This window comes from Macaca thibetana, chromosome 12 (genome assembly GCF_024542745.1).
Source record: "Macaca thibetana thibetana isolate TM-01 chromosome 12, ASM2454274v1, whole genome shotgun sequence".
Taxonomy (NCBI): Eukaryota; Metazoa; Chordata; class Mammalia; order Primates; family Cercopithecidae; genus Macaca; species Macaca thibetana.
This window is the reverse complement of record NC_065589.1, coordinates 26550261-26574113: the sequence shown is the minus strand read 5'-3', so window position 1 is coordinate 26574113 and position 23853 is coordinate 26550261. Positions and strand designations below refer to the sequence as shown.

General features: G+C 40.3%; 1 protein-coding gene across 1 annotated transcript in view; it reads left to right on the top strand.

The window, feature by feature from the left end:
* Positions 1-1556: 1556 nt before the first annotated feature.
* The window catches only part of XRCC5 (X-ray repair cross complementing 5), a 107494-nt gene continuing 85197 nt past the window's right edge, over positions 1557-23853 (top strand). The window contains exons 1-8 of the mRNA XM_050751263.1: positions 1557-1732; positions 5269-5382; positions 8861-9044; positions 10267-10315; positions 11565-11687; positions 14592-14783; positions 18760-18874; positions 21015-21153. Of these exons, the coding sequence (XP_050607220.1) occupies positions 1712-1732; positions 5269-5382; positions 8861-9044; positions 10267-10315; positions 11565-11687; positions 14592-14783; positions 18760-18874; positions 21015-21153 (937 nt within the window). The 5' untranslated portion in view covers positions 1557-1711. The remainder of the gene's footprint in view (positions 1733-5268; positions 5383-8860; positions 9045-10266; positions 10316-11564; positions 11688-14591; positions 14784-18759; positions 18875-21014; positions 21154-23853) is intronic.

The following is a 23853-nucleotide window of genomic DNA, read 5'->3' as shown; positions in this document are numbered from 1 at the left end:
ATTGTACAAGAAGGGAGACAAGGACCACTGATAAGATATGGTATGTGATACTAATCAGATTTGGCTTCTTTCTGTCCTGCTTCTCCAGAGGCTGAACTCTCCTTGTTTTAGTTTCACCGTTTTCCACAGGGAAATCTTTCATTTCCCTGTTAGCCACTTGGCCTGTTTGCCCTTTGCTCCCATTTTCCCTTGTTTACTTGTCTGAAAATTTATGCTGTCCTGCTGCCTTCGTTGGGCTTCGTTTCCACTTTTGCTGGAGCAGATTTAGCTGACAACCTCGCAGATCTTCACCGCCCCTTCTGCTGAGCTGATCTTTCTCTCAGGAATCTTACCCGCAGGGAAGGGCGAGTGTCCGTGCCTGCCTGCCTGCCGCAGCCCGCGTAAAGCTGAGCGGCCAGGGCACTGCTGTTCCTTAAAAGTATTATTCAAAATAATTATTTCAGCTTTTAAATAACTCCTTGAGTTTGAATCAAAAGCTGGAAGAGCCGGGGCTCTATGTGCACGTCTGAAAATGTCTTACTCTACATCCTAGAGGTTTCAATATATTTATAATTTTGGCTCATGGATTCTCCACATCTTTTCAGCTTCGATTCTTGCTTTTCCCAGAAACAATTTTCAAGCAGGAGAGAATATTTATTGGACTTGATTTTCTCAGTTTGGGCAGAGGTTTGCAGACACTGCAGGTTGCCAGACCCTTCGTCCAGCCACCTGTCAGCCGGGGGTCATTTGGTATAGAAAGCAGTCATTTCTATGCAAGTTACTGCTCGGGCCTGCCTCCCTCAACGGGTTAGGGGCTGCGGGCTGGACAGAGGGCTCGTAGTCAAGTAAAGCACTGTGATGACAGCTGCTATTTCTATAATATCTCCCTAGACTTGTCTCCTAAATTAAACCTCGACTTCTCCCTTCCAAGTTGCAGCCACTGATAACTACTGACAGAGCCTTAGCAGATAACGTCTCATGCCTCCAGGCGTTCGTGCATCCCATTTTCTCTGGAAGAATTTCCTTTTTACTTTTGTGCTCATGGGGAAGTCCTACTCTTCCTGAGTAGGTTCTAAGTTTATCACATCGGTGAAATGTTTCATTATCACACATTCTAGAAGAAATTTTTCTGCATTCATACTCAAGAAAATGTAACTCCAAAATAACCAAAAATAAAATAAAAAGTAGAAAAAAATCCACAAATGATAAGACAACAAAAAATAAAAAGTTAAAAAAAAATGAAAAAATGAAATTAAAAAAAGATTTTTTTAAAAAGTAAAAAAAAGAAAAGAAAATCTAACTCCACAGCTCTGACACAAAATGCCGTAGGTGTTTTTCTCAATGAGCGAAAAGGGAAGTGAATCTTTAAGTGATTAAGCGAATCGTTCAGTAAATTTGTCGTACTAGCGTTTCAAGACGCTCAAGGACCACAGGCTCCCGAGTAGGGTGTAATGGAGGGAATCTGCGCATGCTCGGCGGGAATCGGCGCATACTCGGCGGGAATCTGCGCATGCTCGGCGGGAATCTGCGCATGCTCGGCGGGAATCTGCGCAAGCTCGGCAGGAGTCTGCGCATGCTCAGAGCTGCGGGGCACGGTTTCCCCGCCCCTTTCAGGCCTAGCAGGAAGCGAAGCGGTTCTTCCCGCTATCTGCCGCTAGTCCACCGGAAGCGAGTTGCGAGACGGCAGGTTCCCGCCCGGAAGAAGCGACCAAAGCGCCTGAGGACCGGCAACATGGTGCGGTCGGGGAATAAGGTATAAAGAAAGCCATGGGCTTGGGCCTTACCCTTGCGGGGGGATCCGGAGAGGGTGGTTCGGAAGCGGGAATCGTGGGATCACGGCCATGCCAAAGAATGGGGCAAGAGAAGATCGTGGTGGTGGGCTCAGTCAGGAGGGCCGGGACCGAGGGATGCGCTATGAGAAAAGCTGGGGATTTCGGGTTCCAAGACCTGAATTTGAGCCTCGCTGACTCCATATTTTCCACTACCCACCCATTCCATCCCTTTTCTCCCTCTCTATCTGCTCTTTGTCTCACCTCCCTCCCCACCCGCCTCCCCCTCTCTCCCTTTATCCCATTCCACTCCTTAACCCCACTTCCTCTATTACTTCGGAGCCTGGGTTCTTAAGATCTCTATGAGAGTGAAAATTAGCTGTGATAAAGCAACTATCCCACAGGGTTTGTTGTAAAACTTAAGAGAAGGACTATCTGTGACTAAAATAACTTAAAATGCAAAGTGTCGTATTATTACCTTTATAATAACGTAATATCCCGCATTTATTGAAAGCCTACTCTGTGAGGGACGGATGTAAACCTTTTATTCCTATCTCATTTAATCTTCACAGCCCCTTGAAGTGAAAACTACCCCCATTTTGCAAGTGGGAAAACCGAGGAATAAAGAACTGTGGGCTTTTCGTGGTGAAATCCGGATTTGAATCCAAGCAGTCTGGTTTCAGGGCCCTGGAGAACCCCTGTGTTGCTAGAAATCTATGACCGTTGGTGTCCCAGATCAATAACAGAAATTACAATGAATTTTAAAGTGATTTTTTTTTTCAACATAAAAGGGTGGTAGTTGTCTCCGAAGGGTCACTAGAGGGAGATGTGGTTCCAGGGATTAATGAATTCATTCACTACAGATAAACAAGAAACGAGTTTGAGCACTCGTCATTGAGAAATGTTGATTAAAACGATCATGAGCTTTTAATAATGCCACTCACCTCCTTTGTTCCTCCTCTTTCAGCTCCTGAAAACTTTGTAGCTCTAGTGGAGGAGCTGTTTGTGGCAGATGGACTGGAAGTAAAATTCTAACAGCTTGTATTGCTTTGGTATAGAAATGAAGAGTTGCTATGCTGCCCCGTTTCTTTTTCTCAGTTTTCTTACTGCTGCCAGATAGGAACTCGGATATATAGACCACTCTGCTTCCAGACAAGAAGTTCCATATCTGAAAACCTTTGATGGCATTTTCTGCATACCTAATTCATGACAAAGTGCTTTAGTCCTCTATAGAGTTTTCTGGTTTAAAAGTAGCTTTTGTGGATGTGTATCAAATAAGTGCAACAGCATATTTTGTGACTCAAGTTTTTTTAGGTTATTATGCCCCAGGCATTGAAACTGGGATGTACATTTTACTGTTCTCAAAGGAATTTTGTGGTTTATTAGCACCTTTTTTTTTTTCAAGTTATCTATTTTTACTTCAGAAATCTTTTAATATTAGTGCATTGTGTTGTTTGTAAACTAGTGAAAAATAATCTTTCCTTTTCATATGTTGCCTGAGATACAACCACATTTAGAAATCATCTATAACTTTCTTGATAGAAATTCATTCAGGTTTTTAAAACATTTCTAGGGTTAAGAGGTCACTTAAAAAAGAGTAATTTCTTTATTGATCACTTCTAAATGTTATTTTTTATCCCTTGTATGGAGTTGCACCAGTTTCCCTGTAACTTCCATCTGTTGATCTTGTTGTCTTTCTTGCAGACCAATCCTTTTATACAACAGCTGTCAAATATCTTGGGGGAGGCCAGACACGGTGGCCCATGCCTGTAATCCTAGCACTTTGGGAGGCGGAGGTGGGAGGATTGCTTAAGCCGAGGAATTCAAGACCAGCCTGGGCAACACAGTGAGACCCCATCTCTACAAAAAAGAAAAATTTAAGAATTAGCTAGGCATGGTGGAGTGCAACTGTGGTCCCAGCTATTTGGAAGGCTGAGGTAGCAGGATCACTTGAGCCCTGGAGATGGAGGCAGCAGTGAGCCATGATCACACCACTGCACTCCAGCCTGGGTGACAGACTATGTCTCAAAAAAAAAAAGGGAAAAAAATGATGGGGAGGAAGACTATTATGTTTCATTTAATCTTCTCATCTGGCTTAAATATCTAGTTTTTTCCTACTGTTCTTTACATCATGTATTCTTCAGATTCTTCCCTAACCTGCTTGTTTCATGTTCATTTGTAATTAATTTTCCTGGTAAGATGTTAGCCCAGAACTGCTCACAGTTTGTTTGATCGGTACAAAGCACTGCTGGGACTATCAGTGAGAGTCAAGGAATGTTAACTCCAGAAAGGACTTTAAACCTCATCTAGTCCAACAGTTTCCTACCTTTTAGTATTATTAACAGATTAAGTGACATTCCCAAGGACTCAGAACTAATGGGTAGGAGAGATGGGACTAGATCCCAGGTCTCCCAATTGCTATTATCTTTTTTCACCGGAAAACCCTTCTTTTCTCTTTTTGAATTCACTACACTGTTGATACAGACCAACGTATTTAGGCAATGAAGTAAGATAGGTGCGGGGAATGTGGTGCAAAAGACATTTCACATTGTTGATTGATTTTATAACTCGCACTGAAATTGTGAGTTGCCATCAGTCCAGGTCTCTTCTGGCTTGTATTCAGGTAAACTTTGGAAGCCAGGTATAAATAACTTTACATGTATTGCATTTAGTTTATGTTTCTCTTGTTTTCTTAGTCTCCTACATACGTGATTGCTATGTAATGGCTTGTGCCTTAGCTTATGTGATTCCCTCTGTCTGTAACTTCCTTGTTCACATGATTGACTCCTACTCATTAAGACTCACCCAAGGAAGTCCACATTCAGGAAGCTTTTTCTGCCCCCTCACCACTCGGGTAATCCCCTCCACCAGTCTTGAGTGGATGCTCCTTTTGTGTCTCTCAGTGCCCAGTGCATACTTCTATTCATGGCACATTGTTCTGGTATTATTTGTTATCTTCTGTGTCCTTTACTAGAATAGATTTGGTGTCTTTATTTTAGATCATCAGTTTACAAACTGACTCAAATTGTCAGGGTCTACCTCTTAGCATATATCTAGATTCTAGCAGTTACTTGTAACAAAAATGCTTCATAACAAATTATGCCCCAAATCAGTGACTTACAATGAAAACATCTGTTCTCATGTTTGTAGGTCTACAGATCAGCTGCAGTTTGTCTGATGCATGCTGGGCATAACTGGGTTTAACGCTGGCCTGCAGGTTGGCGTCATATCTACTCATCATGGAGTTATTCTGGGGCTCAGACCAAAGGAGTGGCAGCTATCTGGAGCATGTTGCTCTCCGGGTAGAAACTTCTGTAGCTTTTAGAAAGTACCAGGACTATTTAAGGGTTTTCCGTAGTGAAAATTCATGTCTTACAAACATTCTTATGTAGAACACATCCCTGTCTCACATCTTTACTAAATAGTGATACAGGTTCGTGAATACAATAAGCAAGGGACATTCTGACCGTCTTTTCTCATGACTTCTTTTCTCAAACACTCTTTGGAACTTTGTTTTCAGGCAGCTGTTGTGCTGTGCATGGATGTGGGCTTTACCATGAGTAACTCCATTCCTGGTGTAGAATCCCCATTTGAGCAAGCAAAGAAGGTGATAACCATGTTTGTCCAGCGACAGGTAAGTTTCAGATTGACACTGAGCTTGTAACCCATGTTTCAACTGCTTGTTGCCTCTACCTTACTAATGCAAGATACCAGCCTCCTTATAGTGTCCAGCCCTCTGTTTAAGGGAATCTGGGGAGTTTCCTTATGTGTACTCACATACAAGTTCACCTTCCACTACAGTCTGATATTTTTTCTTCCCTCATTTTGGCCCCTTCACTATTACAGTTTTTATCAGAAACAAGAGGCAGTAAAAAGTGATGTTTAAAAGCACAGTCCCTAGAGACAGATGACTTGGGTTTGAATCCTTGCTCTGCCATGTTATTTACTAACCTGAACTTGAACAAGTCCTTCAACTTCTTTGTGACTAGTTCAGTTATCTTTTGCTATGTAATAAACTACCCCAAAATATAGTGTCTCACATTTTAAAAAATCATCATTCATGGTTCTGTGGGATGACTGGGTTGCTCAGTTGGGTGATTCTCTATTGAGGCCCCTTACGCAGTTGCAATCAGATGGCATCTGGGGCTGGAGTCATCCAAAGGCTCAACTGGACGAGATGTCCAAAATGGCTCACTCACATGGCTGGAAGACGATGCTTTCTAGTGGCTGTGAGCTCAGTTGGGGCTGTCCATTAGAACCTCTACATGTGGTTTCTGTATAGTTTGAATTCTCACATGAAGCAGCTGGTTCTAAGGAGTATCCGTTCTATGAGACCCTGCCTATGTGGCTTCTTATGACCTATTTTTAAAAACCCCAGAAAGTCGTTTGTTTTTTATTAGTCAAACAAGACACTAAGGCTAGGTCACATTTAAGGGAGGAGAATTAGACTCCCTTTCTTAAAGAGTAGCCTGCAAATACAGGGAGAGAAAGAACGGATGGTGGCTATCTTGAGGTTAGCTACTACAGTGCCTCAGTGTCCCATTTGTAACATGAGAATAATAATACCTGTCACATAGGGTTGTTTTGAGGAATAAAAGAATTAATGTAGATAAAGTGCTTAGAATAGTGCTTGGAATTTTGTAAACACTATGTAAGTATCAGCTATTTTTATTTCTGCCCCTTCTACTTGGTATGACTGCCACTTTTGCTAAGTCCATGAGTTTCTGCTTTCACTGTCTACTGCTGCTCCTCCTGGACACTTCTGTTCTTCTGTGTGTTTCCACTTCCGTTGAGCACTAGTACGTCCCAACTGTCATTCCAGATTTTTAAAAATCTTGATGACCTGGAATCCTTGAGGTGTTGTGTCAAGGAAGGTGCTCTAACCCTGTTCTTGGTTATGGTTGTGTTGGTGGAATTCAAGTAGCGTGGCAGTGCCCTAGTATGCTGTTAGAGAAGGTAGGTAGACATGAGCAGGGCAGGAGAGAGGGCCTCCGAGAATGTTGGGCATTTGTGAAACCATGGTTAGGCAATTAGAAATCTGTCCCTCTGAAGTGATGAGCAGGGCAAGGGAGGGGCCCCAAAGCTGTCAGGTTCTCATTGAGGGGAAGACAGGCGGGCATAAAATACCACTCTAAGGTAATAAGTGGCCATGATTGGCGCCAGGTATTTTAACAACAGACAGAAAACACCTGGAGTTAGCAAGCCATAATCCCTAAGGTTTCGAGCATGCGCAGTAAAAGAGCAAGATGGTGAAATTTAACCGGTATAAAAGCTTCCTGTGGGGGCGCTCGAGCAAAAAGGGCGAGTTGCCTCTACTGAGCATGCGCATGACTAGTAAACACATTACGCGTGCGGCCCACTCCTAAGCAGGGCTAGTGCGCATGCGTTGATTAATTCGGCCTGCTCAAGGGAGGAACAAAGGAAACTGGAAGCTCGGGAAAAGATGGCGCCGCGGGGGCGGGGCTGTCTAAAAACTAAACAAAGAAGGGCGCAGCGCACTTGATTTGTTATGTCGCCCTCTTGGTTCTCTTCCAAGCGTACTCTGCTTTCTCAGTAAACTCTGACTTTGCTAAAAATAAATTTTTCCTCCTGCTTTAAATTTTGCCTGTGTCTGTCGTTTGAATTCTTTACTTCGAGAAGACCAAGAACTGAGATTACTGCAGAGTCGCCGCTGCAGAGTTTCTCTGGATAACTGCCGACTCACACCCCAGTAACAAGAGTATAGGTGTTTTTTTGTTTGTGTCTGTTTTAAGGAGAAAGAATCAGGAAGTCAGAATCAGGAGCTTAGTGCCACTCCCTTACTACATTCTGAATTTTCTCCCCTCCCATGACTGAGATTTTCTCTAGGGCAAGATTCCCTTGCCTTAAGATGGATGCTTGTTTAGGCGGCAGATACCTGCTCAGCCATTATGCTAGACATGTTTGAATCCAGCAGCAGACACCTTTACTCCATGTACAACTGGGAATTGTAATTGTGTTGTTTACAGACTAAAGGATTAAACAGACCCTACAAAAATGAAGAATGACAGAATTCAATTATCTATTCGTACAGCACTCTTCCCCATCAATGTAAAAAGGCCTGTGTTAGTAATTAGATGGGGACAAGCCTGTCTTTTGTGTCAGATACTATTTTTGGTTTTTATACTTTATTATGAAGTATTTCATAAAAGAGGCAAATGCAGAGAGTATACAGGTAACCAATTTTTCCATTGTCTTACGCTATAAATCTTAATGTTTTACCACATTTGTTGGATTTTTTTTTTTTAAAATAAAGTGTTACAGATAAACTTGAAGGCCCTTGCTAACCCTTTTTTTCTCTTCTCCTTTTCTCAGGATTTTGGTAGTTAGTACCATGTATATTTTATACTTGGACATGAATATATACTCATAAATACTTAGTATTGTATAAAGCTGTCAAAAGTGTATGTAAATGGTTTTATATAGTACATGTAATTCTGTGGCATATCTTTTATCAACCTTTTTTTAAGATCTTTTCATGTTGATATGTGTTGCACAAATTTATTCATTTTTACTGGAGTATGGTATTTTGTTGTATAAATATTCTGCAATGTATTTTTGCATTCTCCTGTTTATTGATAGTTTGCTTCCAGTTTTTGCCCCATTATAAACGGCGCAGAAGTGTAAACTTCCTATCTGTATATAATTTTTCTAGGGTGTACGGTATATGCCTGCCGGTGAAATTGCTGGGATGCAGGCTATCCTGCATTTTTTTTAAACCTCTGGAAAATTTAAACCTTAGACATTCTATAAAGACATACTAAAATCTTTTCAAATTATTCATGATTGGTTCTCTAATTGAGAATTAGAGTTTGATTTGGCTGGAAGTCATCAAGAGCACTTAACCACCCTCCTATTTCCACACCCCAACTTCTGCTGAAAGGAAGGGTGAGACTTATAGTCAATGAAAAAAATCTGTTTAGAACCTAAGAATTGTCATTGTCTGTGAGTCTCATGTTTCATCCCGCCCAGTACTATATGACCCCAGGGATCTGCCATAGGGAGGTCTGGTTTTCCTGCTCCCTGAAGGTTAGGTATTTTATTGCTTCCAGGTTGTTATAATATAGTTTTCTGCCATCTGACTTTTTTTTTAGGTGTTTGCTGAGAACAAGGATGAGATTGCTTTAGTCCTGTTTGGTACGGATGGCACTGACAATCCCCTTTCTGGTGGGGATCAGTATCAGAACATCACAGTGCACAGACATCTGATGCTACCAGATTTTGATTTACTGGAGGACATTGAAAGCAAAATCCAACCAGGTTCTCAACAGGCTGACTGTATCCTTTTTCTGCCAGAGAAGACTTTAAGAAATTTCCTTTATTCCGGGAATCGTAAAGCAGTTTGATGAGACACCCCCAGAGTTTCAGCTATGAGTATATGGGTATATTTTGCTCTGAGGAGGGGGAGGTAATGTGTTAATAGGGTTTAATGTGAAATTAATCAGTTTAAAATGGTGCCTGGGTTCCTAGCCCTCCACTCACTTCCCTATTCTCTGCATGGGTGATGATACTGAGAGGTTGGGAGGCATAGGAAGAAGGAAGATCCTAGGAGCACATGTGAGCATTGACTATATGCAGAGGGTTTTAGGGGTGCTCGTTAGAAATGTTTGGAGGTGGATAAAAAAATTTTTTTTTTTTTTTTTTTTTTTGAGACGGAGTCTCGCTCTGTCGCCCAGGCTGGAGTGCAGTGGCCGGATCTCAGCTCACTGCAAGCTCCACCTCCTGGGTTCACGCCATTCTCCTGCCTCAGCCTCCCGAGTAGCTGGGACTACAGGCGCCCGCCACCTCGCCCGGCTAGTTTTTTTGTATTTTTTAGTAGAGATGGGGTTTCACTGTGTTAGCCAGGATGGTCTCGATCTCCTGACCTCGTGATCTGCCCCTCTCGGCCTCCCAAAGTGGTGGGATTACAGGCTTGAGCCACCGTGCCCGGCCAGTAAAAGATATTTTTAAAAGAGCATCCTCCCAGTGTTCTCTACTTTTTTTCTGGGTGGAAGATGTTTTTGTGCCAGAAATCAGATTGATACCCAAAGTGAGATTTCCAGTTTACTCCACAGGTCCCCTAATTTTAAGGGATCACTCTTGTTCTTTTTCTAATCAATTAGTAGTGCTATTCCTGATCACTGGGAAGTGCTGTTGTGTTAGGAGTGACTTGCAAATGCTACATTATGGTTCGCTTCGTATTTAAAAATGAACTGTGACCACCAAAAATGGGTTCTAGATACTATTAAATGACATAATTTTTGGTTAAATGAATGCAATGTGTTAGGTTACCTTTTGTTTATATTTCTTGGTTGTTTTTGGCAGAATATGTACTTTGATATATAGAATGTATGAATATATGTTAGTGAACTTTGGAAGAAGGACATTCAGGCACGTACGTTTAAGTCATCACATAGTTCAGTGTCCACAATTTCCAGCACAGTGGACTTCATTGGAAAGAGTTGCATGTTCATGGCATGAAGAGACTGTTTGGTGATATCCCTGTCCTTAACTAGCTGAGTCCTGGATGCACTAATCGTGAGCATGGATGTGATTCAACATGAAACAATGTAAGTGTTCCAAGGAAGAGAGCTGGAAGTGAATCTTTCTGCAAAAATTGTATGGGTTAATGTATTGAATGTACTTTGTGATTCATTGTTAATCAAGCAACATGTTTGTGTGGCAGGAGAAATATTTTATAGAATTGAATGGTTCAGTCCAACCTTTCTGTTTTATAAGAGTTTTAAAAGAGGAAGGGCTATATTCGGTGAGTATTTCTCTGGGAGAAGTAAAACATTTGACTTATTTCAGTATACCTCCTATTAGATTTAAGCTGATTACCAGGAATTTTAAAAAACACTAAGTGGTATAAGCCATATGTCATTAAGTGCATAGTAACTCTGGCCAACTTCCCTTTTTTGTTGTGTGTGTATGTTGGTGTTTTTGTTTTTGTTTTTGTTTTTGGAGTTGGGGTCTTGTTCTGTCACCCAGGCTAGAGTGCAGTGGTGCCAATATGGCTCACAGCAACCTCAGCTTGGTCTCTTGGGCTCAAGAGATCCTTGCATCTCAGCCTCTTGAGCTACTGGGACTACAGGTGCATGCCACCAAGTCCAGCTAATTTTAGAATTTTTATTTTTGCAGAGATGGTCTCACTATTTTGCCCAGGTTTTCTCAAACTCCTGGCTTCAAGCAGTCCTCCTATCTTGGCCTCCCAAAATATTAGGATTATAGGCATGAACCTCTATGCCTGGCCTGCTTCCTAATTCGTTATTTAATTATTGTGCCTTGGAAATGTATCTCTGGAGACGTACATGTACATATACACATACCTCTTGCCTGTCAGGAAAATCATTTGCACTAAAATCCCAGGCCTAAATCTGTATAATCATTTCTTAGTCTCTACATATCCTCTGCTGAGTCTTGCCACACAAAATCTGCATGGAATCAGAGCAGGATATTTAGAAAGTGAACCTGAGCAAGGCTGAAGTTATAGTATGCTGGGATAATTCTTTGTTTACATTCTGCCTGTATGGAGGCTGGGAAGGGATATTTTTTCATCACATTTGAGTTACGAATCCAGAAAGATAATATTTCCATAATGCTCAGAAATTTTGGCCAAGATGTTCAAAGTATAAAGTATATCAGGTTGATTATGAATTTAATGAGAACTTCATTGGACTACTAGAATGTAATCACATTTATTAACTTTATCCAGATCCGTTTCTAAGCTTCTGTCCTCAGTGACCAAGTATATTTGAATTTGTAGAAAAATAATAATTTGGGAGAATGATTTCTTAATATGATAACTCTGTCTTTTAGAGGAAAGAAGTTTGAGAAGAGGCATATTGAAATATTCACTGACCTCAGCAGCCGATTCAGCAAAAGTCAGCTGGATATTATAATTCATAGCTTGAAGAAATGTGACATCTCCCTGCAATTCTTGTAAGAGCCTAAGAATAATGCATGTAGACAAATCCTGTGATTTCCTAATGCACTGAATGGGACCTCTTTATAAAAGAGTACTTGGGTTATGGGAATTTTCACTTTCTGCTCCAAGGTTGAATCTGTCAGATGACTGACTACTCAGCAAACATTTGCTGATTACTTTCTGTGTTCTAGGAACTGTTCTGAGTGGTGGTGACAAAAAGATGAAAGTCAGTGATCCAGAAGAATTGAGCTTAGTGGCAGATCATTGTTTAGTGTTGTTAGACTCAAAGAATTGAGTATTAGAAGAACCCTTTGAGGATATCCAGTTTGTCTCCTTCCTGCATAGAAGGCTTTACCCAAACAGTTAGCAGATTGATGGATTTTTTTTTTTTTTTAAACAGCTCTAGAGAACTGTGTCCTATAGAGAGTGGATGTTTTAGGGTAGACAGGAATGCCAACTTGGGAATCATTCTAAATACATAACATGTTTATATTTAATTCTTTACAGATCCAAAATATGTAGACACATATGTAAAATTTGATTTGCTTATGTTTATTCAGAGATGGAGTATAAAACTTTAGGGGAAAAATATGTATTTCACAATTTGTTAGGGAGAGAATTCCTCCTCGCACAGTAACTTGAATTTTCCCTCCAGGATTTATTTTCTCTGTGTTATATCCCTAACAAAAATTTCTTTTCATTACACTAACCCTTCCTGCTGCATTTGGAACCTATTTTTTCTTGTCCTATTTTTGGTGACAATTGAGTGGTGATATAGGATGTTGAATTATTAATCTTCTGGGAATACTCGTTTTTCAAATTGAGAGCTATGCCAAGAAGCCTGTAGCTTAGAGTAGTAAGCCTTTGGCTTCATAAAATGCCAGGGGACATGAAGAACTTGTTTTGCGTATATGAGTAGTCTTCTCTTAAAACTACTGAGTGACATCTCCTTTCTGTATGACTGTTTGATGGGTTCAGAATAACCCATCAAACCAGTACTTGTTAAGATGGTACTTCAGAGAAATTAAGTGCTTTTAAGTGACACTTCTTATTGAGTTGAGGTTTTTCTCAGTACTTCAGAAGCCCAGCTCAGCTTCTGGTCCCTTTTCATAATCTCAGGATGCCTTTACATGTTAGAAGCATACTGCATTTCTGTGAATGTTATTCGAAAGAGCTACCCATTTTTTTTGATGAGCAATACAGAAAAGTGTGCAGAAGAGAAAGCATAACCTATCTGCTTTTTATTTGGTTGTATTTTTTTCTTGGTAATGTGCTTTCTTCCTGTGCTACAAACCTCCAGCATACAAAGTAGAGTTCATAGTTTTACTGTTTGATATATTCCATGTACAACTGATTATTGTAATTGGACTAAAAAAAATACCAGCAGCCAGAGAAGCACTGTGTTCTGTTTTTAATTAATTAATTAATTGATTTATTTTTAGAGATGAGGTCTTCTTCTGTAGAGGCATAGTTATAGCTCACTGTAGCCTAAAACTCTTGGGTTCAAGTGAACCTCCTACCTGAGCCTTCTGTATAGCTGAGACTACAGGTGCATGTTACCCCACCCAGCAGTTTTTAGGTTTTTTGTTGTTGGTTTGTTTGTTTTTGAGATGGAGTCTCACTCTGTTGCCTAGGTTGGAGTGCAGTGGCGCAATCTCGGCCCACTGCAACCTCTGCCTCCCAGGCTCAAGCAGTTCTCCTGTCTCAGCCTCCCTAGTAGCTGAGATTTCAGGTGTGTGCCACCATGCTCGGCTAATATTTGTATTTTTAGTAGAGATGGAGTTTTACCATGTTGGCCAGCCTGCTCTTGAACTCCTGACCTCAAGTAATCCACCTGCCTCGGCCTCCCAAAGTGCTTGGATTACAGGCGTGAGCCACTATGCCTGGTGTAGTTTTTAGTTTCTTCTACTGACTACTGAGGAAGCTTTTTTCTGATCTAATGCAGAATAGCCAGAACTGTTACTGTAATTTCTTTTTCCAGGATAACTTCCTTTCTCTTCGCTTTTATGACATTTGTCCTTTTCTGGTTGTTGCTTTGGAAACAGGAGTAACCTGATGCAAACCTTGTGTGTCACACTTTCCTCCCTGGAAACTTTTTACCTGATAAATAATGTGGGACATGCAAATTACATCATGCTGTGTTTGCTAAGTAGATGAAGAAAAATTGCGAACAGAAAGTGCTGTTTTAAGTGTAGCAAATAAAATGAGAAATCATCTTAAAAACAAATTTATTTCTCATAGTTCTGGAGGCCAGGAAGTCCAAGATCACAGCACTAACAGATTTGGTATCTGCTGAGAGATCTCTGCTCTCAAGATGGTGCCTTGTTGCTGTGTCATCCCATGTCAAAAGGGCTAACACTGTTCTTACATGGTGGAAGGACATAAAAGGCAAAAATGGCAAAAAGCCTCTCCATTTTTTTTAAGGTCGCTAATTCCATTTATGAGTTCCCCACCCTCAGGATTTCATTACCTCTTGAAGGGCCTCTGTCTTAATGGTATCATATTGGTGATTAGATTTCAAAACAATGATTTAGGGGGACACGTATAGACCGTTACAATGTGGAAGAGGCCAGTCTGAGAGAGGGAAGCCAGCATAAAGGCAAATGAAGGTAAAATAGAGAGGGGGAGGGAAATCCTTGCCACAGTTGAGACCCTGGGTCTGGACTTTCTAAGGCCTTGTGCCACCCTGCCCTTTCAGTTACTTGGTTATGTAGTAGCCAGTGATTTTCCCCTTTTACAAATCAAAGACGTTTCAGTCACTTGAAACTGGGAGAATATTGGCTAAGGTAGGTAAGAGTCGTTTGACAGCTGAGAAATTCAAAGCTTGGTAAGGTTGACTGATGTGCTCATTTTCTCATAGCTGATGAGTTACAGTTACAGGATTAGAACACTAACTACTGTTGATCTTTCTTTAATAGCTTGCCTTTCTCGCTTGGCATGGAAGATGGAAGTGGGGACAGAGGAGATGGCACCTTTCGCTTGGGTGGCCATGGGCCCTCCTTTCCACTAAAAGGAATTACCGAACAGCAAAAAGAAGGTCTTGAGATAGTGAAAATGGTGATGATATCTTTAGAAGGTGAAGATGGGTTGGATGAAATTTATTCATTCAGGTAAGAATTGAAAAAATTGATGGGAATTTTTAATTGTACCCTCATAAATTGCTGTTTTGATTAGAGGTCTCCCAAATGTTTCCTTTTTCTGGGCCACTATTGAATTAGTCATTCCTTAATATTCTGAGTTTTATTAAATAAATGGTACACCCACCCTTAATCACCCTTTTTAAAGTTTGTGTTCTTGGCACGTGTTTCTCATTTATTTGCAGGACCTGTGTCAGCGAAGTTCAGGAGTATATAGATACCATGAGAAATTAACAAGTCAAATTGCAAAAGATGAAATAGTAGATTTCTTCATTATGCCAAGCTTGGGATACATTTCTTGGGCCCTTTCTTTTTACACATCTACAAAAAACATTCTTAATTATAGAAAGTGGTCTCAGATCTGAGATAGTCACTATCTTCTTATCATCCATTTAAGGTTTTAGAAAGTAGCATACTATGGTTTAGTGATTTTTAAAAAAACTTTTGATCACAAAGCAGTTTGATTGAGTGAAAGAAAAAAAAACCTACAATGTAAAGAGTTCATGGCCTACTTACTTTATGTGGGCGTTGGAAAGGCAGAATGATTTAAGACAAGTGAATTCCTTGAAGTACCATGTAACAATAAAGCAAACTGCTTTTTCAACCATCCAGCTAGAAACTATGGAAGAAACCGTCTCCTTTATCTTATTCTTTTTTTTTTTTTTTTTTTTTTTTTTTGTTTTTTTTTTTTTTTTGAGACGGAGTCTTGCTCTGCCGCCCAGGCTGGGGTGCAGTGGCCGGATCTCAGCTCACTGCAAGCTCCGCCTCCCAGGTTTACGCCATTCTCCTGCCTCAGCCTCCCGAGTAGCTGGGACTACAGGCGCCCGCCACCTCACCCGGCTACTTTTTTGTATTTTTTAGTAGAGACGGGGTTTCACCGTGTTAGCCAGGATGGTCTCGATCTCCTGACCTCGTGATCCGCCCGTCTCGGCCTCCCAAAGTGCTGGGATTACAGGCTTGAGCCACCGCGCCCGGCCCTTTATCTTATTCTTGGTTGGAATTGGACATACATGCGTTTTGAGCAAAGAACCTAAGAAGGATCGGTGGCATCTAGAATAGTGTGTGTGTATGGGGTTCAATTTGATAAAAGTGGCAATAGTACTTTACATAGCATTATGGCTTGGGTGGTTCAGATCATCAGGGATGATACTGCTTGATATTCATGAATTATTTCCAACTTATCAGTCTGTACACAAAATACAGGTTGTTTAAGCACATTGAAGTAATGATTCAACAACTGGAATTTTTTTAAGTAGCTACAGTGTATATCTCCTTAATATTTTTTCTCAATGTTTTTAATATTTCTGATGAGCTATAATTGACAAAAACTGTATTCTGATTTTCTAAATACAGACAGCCTTGAAAAATTATAGGTAAATGGAAATTTAGGAAACAGAATTGTAATTGCCCACAGGATTGCCCTAGGAATCAGTGAGGAATCCTGTGAGGTGAAGTTTCTTGGCATAATGTGTTCTTGTCACAATATGTACGGGTATGTGTTCCTAAGTTGTTTCCTCTTTCAAATTTGCGAATAAATGCCTTAAGCTAAACATACTACCCATGATATCATAAAGAAAAATCAGGCTGGGCATTGTGGCTCATGCCTGTAATCCCAGCACTTTGGGAGGCAGATCACTTGAGGTCAGACGGAGTTTGACACCAGCCTGGCCAACATGGCGAAACCCTGTCTCTACTAAAAATAGAAAATTAGCTGGGCATGGTGGTGCATGCCTGTAGTCCCAGCTACTCTGGAGGCTGAGGCAAGTGAATCACTTGAACCCAGGAGGTGGAGGTTGCGATAAGCCAAGATCATGCCACTGTACTCCAGCCCGGGTGACAGAGCGAGACTCTGTCTCAAAAAGAAAAGAAAAATTAGAGGCCAATATAGATTACTCTTTAAAAAGTGGTTTTGTTTTTTAAAATTTTCTGTAGCATATCAGGTAGGGAAATTATTGACTATGCATTGTTTTAGCATTTCGAAGCTTCTTTGATTTTAGATCTGCAATGAAGTATAGACCACAACTTTACCATCCAATACAGTAGCCATTAGCTCTATGTGGCTATTTAAATTCAAGTTAGTTAAAATTAAATACATTTTAAAATTGAGTCCGTAGTCATAGTATCTGTGTTTAAAGTGTCTATTGGGCTAGCATGGTTAGAAATAGAACATTACCATCATTGCAGAGAGTTGTACTGGACAGCACTGGACTAGATCTATCTCCATATAGATCTTAGGAACAGAACTTGACATCTACTTAAGGAGATTGAGCTCTACTGCAGAACTGAGTCAGTTGTTCTCAGATTTCTGTTTGAGACAGAGTCTCTCTCTGTCACCCAGGCTGGAAAGCAGTGACGTGATCTCGGCTCACCACAACCTCTGCCTCCCGAGTTCAAGCAGTTCTCATGCCTCAGCCTCCCGAGTAGCTGGGATTACAGGTGTGCGCCACCATGCCCAGCTACTCAGATCTTATATATTGGATGCCGGTCTTTAGAATTTTCCCTGAAATAGGATCTAAACCTCATGGTGATTTTAGGCCATGAGGTTTATATTCTGTTTGACTAGTAATGTTGTATGAGACAGGTTAGACCTGATTCAGACCCATTCATTCCTCAACAAATCCAGAGCCATTGTGCACCATAGGCTTTGGAAGCTGGGTGTCAGGTAAGATATCTACTATTCATTTTAAATTATTTCTGAAAATTGGAGTCTCTTGAGACCTCTCTGTCCATAACCCTGTGGATAATGTAAAATAATTCTCTTTACCACTTTGTAGATCTGGTTTTTTTATCTATACCAAGGAGTTCAGCCAGAAAGTCTGGACTGTATGCTTTGAGTGTATTTTGTCATTAATTCCTTTGCTGCTGATTTTAGTGAATACCACAAATTCCATCTATGTCCTGTCGTCTTCCCTGTCGTGTTTGATTAGGGGCCAGATGAAAATATGATGATCTTCACTTTTGTTTAAATGAAGCAGCACTCCACAACACTGTTTACACCTCTCCCAGCCTTTCCCACCAGTAAGAAACCTAGAGTTAACCTGTTTTACCTTAAGACTAAATGTGAACTAAATTCCTTTATTCCTTGGAGAGTCTTTAACTCTCCCTATTATATACATATAAAAACATATATCTTTAATATTCAGAATTGGAATTAATGAATTATAGAGTTGTAAACAGTGATGATAATTATAGGATGGTGCCCTCCCTTGGATATTCTAGAGCAGAGGTTCTTTTTTTTTCCTTTTTTTTTTTGAGACAGAGTTTCATTCTTGTTGCCCAGGCTGGAGTGTGATGGCGTGATCTCAGCTCACCGCAACCTCCGCCTCCCAGGTTCAAGTGATTCTCTTACCTCAGCCTCCACGAGTAGCTGGGATTATAGACATGTGCCGCCACACCTGGCTAATTTTGTATTTTTAGTAGAGATGGGGTTTCTTCTCCATGTTGGTCAGTCTGGGCTTGAGCTCCAGACCTCAGGTGATCTGCCTGCCTTGGCCTCCCAAAGTGCTGGAATTACAGGCGTAAGTCACCATGCCGGGCCTGAGCAGAGGTTCTTATCCTCAGGTCCATGGTTTTCAGGGAGTTGGTGGTGAACCCTTTATATTGTGTGCAGGCTCATTCATGAATGTGCTTTCATCACATCCTCAAAGATGTCCTTGGTCCTGAAAAAATGTTAAGAACCTCTGGCAGAGTTGAAAGAAAATACTGAATAAGGGGAAGATAGAGCTGTTCATTTTCACCTGTTAGTAATGTAGCTCCTATTTCCTTCTAAGCCAACTCATTCATGCCCTGGCTATCTCCCAACTTGTGGTGGTTGTTTTCCTGCCATCCCCTGCTGTTTCTCTCTTTATAATTAACAACAGCTCGCTTCTCATTCTAGAAAATCAAATGCATCATCCAGAACAAGTTAACATTTAAAAATTGTTGCTTTCATTTTATATTTTTTTTTAAGTGAGAGTCTGAGAAAACTGTGTGTCTTCAAGAAAATTGAGAGGCATTCCATTCACTGGCCCTGCCGACTGACCATTGGCTCCAATTTGTCTATAAGGATTGCAGCCTATAAATCGGTAAGTGGCAGGTACACATTTTTAACAGAAATGTTGCCAGGCAGATAAATATGTGTATATAAGGAACAGACCATTCGTGTGTGTGTTACTCGGAACTATAATTGCTGCTTTTCTAGTTGTTCTCCCTGCTCATTTAATCTCTGTGTTTAGCTTTTTGTGTAAAAGGCAGGCTAGGAGAGGAAGTTTAAAAAATTGCCTATAATAGAGTTTGATTCCCTCCTCTTTTACTTTCTCTCCATTGGTAATTGATTGTTAATCATAAGTTCTAGGCCTCTCTCTTTCTTTGAAAAGAAAGAAAGTGAAATGCATTAAGCTGTGTTATTGTAGTATTGTAGCAGAAATGTAGATAATGCACCAAAGTTAAGTTCAGTTTTAGAGCTTCAGTCACACCTAATTTAGTTATGAATGATCTGATAGTAATAACATCTGTGAAATGTAAAAGAAGTTTTGTTACTGTAAAATTGCATTTTATAATATATGTACATTTATTTACAATAGCACACTTTAAAAAATGAATTGCTTTTGGTGATTATTTGATGAAATTCTAGTTTGAGTAGGAATCTGATTGGTGCCTCCATATGAGCCTCCTTGCCTTTTCCCTTTAAGTGTTCAAAATACAAAGGAACGTTTTAGACATAAAATAAATATACAAAAACATGTTTTTATGTATTCAGTTTTTTTCTTTGTGTATTAAAGAGCTTAATTCCAAAATACATGCTATATCCTTGAGAACCTTGGGGTAGTTCTTTATTTATTTCAGCTTCCATCAAAGCCTAGAATAGTGTCCCTAAGAATGTGAATACAGTCTCCCCCCTTTCTTATTTTGGCCTCCTTTTCAAATTTCTTTGTTGATTTCTGACACAGTTATATTGCTTCTTTTTTTTCTATTGAAAACTATGATAAAATGTATAGTCCTCTTTTTATTAGACAGTCTGCCTGGGTGCAGTGACTCATGCCTGTAATCCCAGCACTTTCAGAGGTTGAGGTGGGCAGATCACTTTAGGCCACGAGTTTGAAACCAGCCTGGTCAACATGGCAAAACCCTGTCTCTACTAAAAATACAAAAATAGTCAGGCATGGTGATGTGTATCTGTAGTCCCAGCTACTTGGGTTTCTGAGGCATGAGTATCGCTTAATCCCGGGAGGCGAAGGTTGCAGTGAGCCAAGATCACACCAACCTGCACTCCAACCTGAGCAATAGAGCAAGACTCTGTCTCAAAAAATAAAAGTTAAATAAATAGGCCGGGCGTGTTGGCTCATGCCTGTAATCCCAGCACTTTGGGAGGCCGAGGTGGGCGGATCATGAGGTCAGGAGGTCGAGACCATCCTGGCTAACACGGTGAAACCCTGTCTCTACTAAAAATACAAAAAATTACCCAGGCATGGTGGTGGGCACCTGTAGTCCCAGCTACTCCGGTGGCTGAGGCAGGAGAATGGCGTGAACCCAGGAGGTGGAGCTTGCAGTGAGCCAAGATCGTGCCACTGCACTCCAGCCTGGGCGACAGAGCGAGACTCCATCTCAAAAAAAATAATTTTTTTTTTTTTTTTTTTTTTGAGACGGAGTCTCGCTCTGTCGCCCAGGCTGGAGTGCAGTGACCGGATCTCAGCTCACTGCAAGCTCTGCCTTCCGGGTTTACGCCATTCTCCTGCCTCAGCCTCCCGAGTAGCTGGGACTACAGGCGCCCGCCACCTCGCCTGGCTAGTTTTTTGTATTTTTTAGTAGAGACGGGGTTTCACCGTGTTAGCCAGGATGGTCTCGATCTCCTGACCTCGTGATCCGCCTGTCTCGGCCTCCCAAAGTGCTGAGATTACAGGCTTGAGCCACTGCGCCCGGCCTTCAAAAAATAATAATAATAAAATAAATAAAAATATTGGACAGTGTGAGGTTTTGTATAGAAAGTGTGAACGTAAATATTTGTGGATTACCTTTGGGAGAAAATGAAATGTGGAGAAAGTTATCCAGTATATTTTGTTATGAAATAGACTAAAAATTTCATAATAGGCATGAGCAGACAAAATAATGTAGCTAGAGTAATTGTTCTGGATTTTTGTCTGTGCCAAAGGGTGTATTAGATTTTTCATCTTCTATCAATCGGAATCCCAACTTTCCTTGTTTTCCCTTTGTGTTTTGGAATGTAAGATTCTACAGGAGAGAGTTAAAAAGACTTGGACAGTTGTGGATGCAAAAACCCTGAAAAAAGAAGATATTCAAAAAGAAACAGTTTATTGCTTAAATGATGATGATGAAACTGAAGTTTTAAAAGAGGATATTATTCAAGGTATGTCAGTAAGAAAGAGTTTTCACTGTTGCCTGAAAGACATTTTCTTTAACATGATACGATGCCAGCTGGAGTTTGTATTATTATTTGTTTAAAGTTACGTCTTTGAGTTATAGAGATAGAACAGTTTGAAAGGATAATGAGACCCTAGGTCCTTTAGCTCATTTGTTAGGTCTTAGGCAGGTTGGTTCTCAGGATTACGCTTGGGTGTTCCATCTCTGAGTTTTAAATGTCTTAAGTGATAATACTTGGCTTTATTTTAAAGTTTGAAACTCACTAGCTAGGAGAATGTTTAATATGGCTGAACTAAGGTTTTTTAATTTTATTTTTGACTTTCATGGTGATGATTCTTGTAAGTGCCAACTTCAGGTTTTATATCATACCAGGGGCTGAAAATTATTTGCATTTATTATATTGCTTCATATTAAATAGGATTTTTTAAAAAATTGTATTCCTTTATTATACCCATTTGGATTGAATAGTGTGTCTAGATGGCATCTTTATCCAGAGGACTTAGAAACTAGCTGAGGATATCTGTATGTTCAAGACCTAAAATTATTAAGATACCAGATGATGGTTAAGATAGAAACCAGAGTCCTTAAATAAATATTTTGCCAGGCTATTCACTACCCAGTATAGTTTTGATTTGCAAGTCTTGAAAATAATTCTTTTCCTCTGTGACACTGTATTTCATCTTACCGTGTATGTTTGTGTGTGCTGGAGGGGAGGGGGTTGTTTAAAGGTGGTGGTGATTATGATTCCTTCCTTTCTCCTGATGGATTATGTATAGAATGTAATTAATACCCTACAATTTCTACTAATTACTGAGTTCAGTTCTGTAGCATAGAACATGAATTTTGGAATCAAACCTGGGTTAGAATCATGGTTCCATCATTGGTTAATCATGTGATCCTGGTATAATGACTGGCTCATAGTAGGAAGAATAGCATGATTAAAGGCACAAGACCAGGAAAGTAGGGGGACTTCTCAGAGATACTAAGTAGTCCAGTTGGGTTGGTGTATTGAGCATGTACAGGTTAGTACTTGCGGGTAGCATCTAATGGACAGCCTGCATTTTCTCTTTTAATCATCAACGACCATCTTATAAAGCAGGCATTCTTTGTTATTTCCATTTTATAGATAAGGGAACTGAGGCTGAAAGATACTCATTCACATATTCAAAGCCACAGGGCTCTCAACTAGCAGGACTTGGATCTAGGCCTGTACTGCTTCAGAGTCTGTGTCTGCATACTATTCTGAATTTGGACTGAGTAGTGAAGGGCTTTGGATAATAGGCTAAGAGTTTATGCATAACCTTGAAAACAACGTGGAGCCACTTACGGTTTTGAGGAACCATTGGGGCTATGTTTTAGGAAGATTAATATGACTCAAACTGGTTGTAGGGTGGATTGGAAGGAGAAGGACCTAGCGACGAGGATGAATGCCAGTTCTTTTGGTTGTTAGCAAAGAAGGCATCCCTGGTTATCTTAGGCAAAAAGGAAATTTATTGCTGGGGCAATGGAGAGGGAAGAGTTAAAAACTGCTTGGGTTCAAAGAGGGTAGAAGTGAATCTTTTCTCCTGTACCTTTTTGTGGTTACCAGCTTACTTTCTTTGCCTATCCTCCAATTTCCAGCCCCTAATCAGCTAGCGGTTTTGTGTGTGTGTGTGTGTGTTTTTTTTTCTTGAGCCAAGGTACCAGTATACACATGTGTGCAAAGGAATATGGTTAAATGTTGTAGTCTGTTCTAAGTATACAATGTACAAAAGTTGTAGTTATATGCCCTTTAAGTAAATGAACAAGAAAATATAAAACAGTTTTAGTTAGAATGTTTGTTACAAGTTACACGATTCACACGATTCAAGTAAGAAGATGACTGATGACAGAGATCAGTTAAGACAAACATTTGGTTTAGGTACCAGTCTTAATCATGTGCCATACATTTCCCTGTTAATTTTTGTTGGAATTTTTGGTTTTGTCACTAGCTTTTTAAAAAAGACATAAATGGAAATAAAAATGTGTTTCTTTTTTGAGATGGAGTCTTGCTCTGTCACCCAAGCTGGAGTGCAGTGGTGCGATCTCAGCTCACTGCAACCTCCACCTCCGGGGTTCAAGCGATTCCCCTGCCTAAGCCTCCTGAGTAGCTGGAACCACAGGCGCATGCCACCATGTCTGGCTAATTTTTTTTGGATTTTTAGTAGAGACGGAGTTTCACTGTGTTAGCCAGGATGGTCTCAATCTCCTGACCTTGTGATCCACCTGCCTTGGCCTCCCAAAGTGCTGGGATTACAGGTGTGAGCCACCGTGCCCAGCCTAAAAATGTGTTTCTTTTTAATAAAATAGATGTCATCAACAGACTAATACTAGATCCAGAATCTGTCCCTGGATATGAAAGTTTTATTGTGTCTTGGAGTAAAGATGCATGTGCTTTTCCTTTGCATTTATCCAAGGCCAGAATCCTTGGATTTTGATGCTCCTTCTTCCCACAAAACATATACTGTGTATTGAAAGGGCGTGATTTTCCATAGAATACAGGCTACAGAACAGGGTTGAACTCTCTTTTTCTTTTTTTTCAAGAAGCCAAGAGCCTATATTTATGTAAATATCCTATGCAATTAAAAAGAAAAAAATACAATTAAATCCCAGAAATAAAAGAAATTTAAATATAGAAAAATATACAACTTATCAATTAGATATTTCC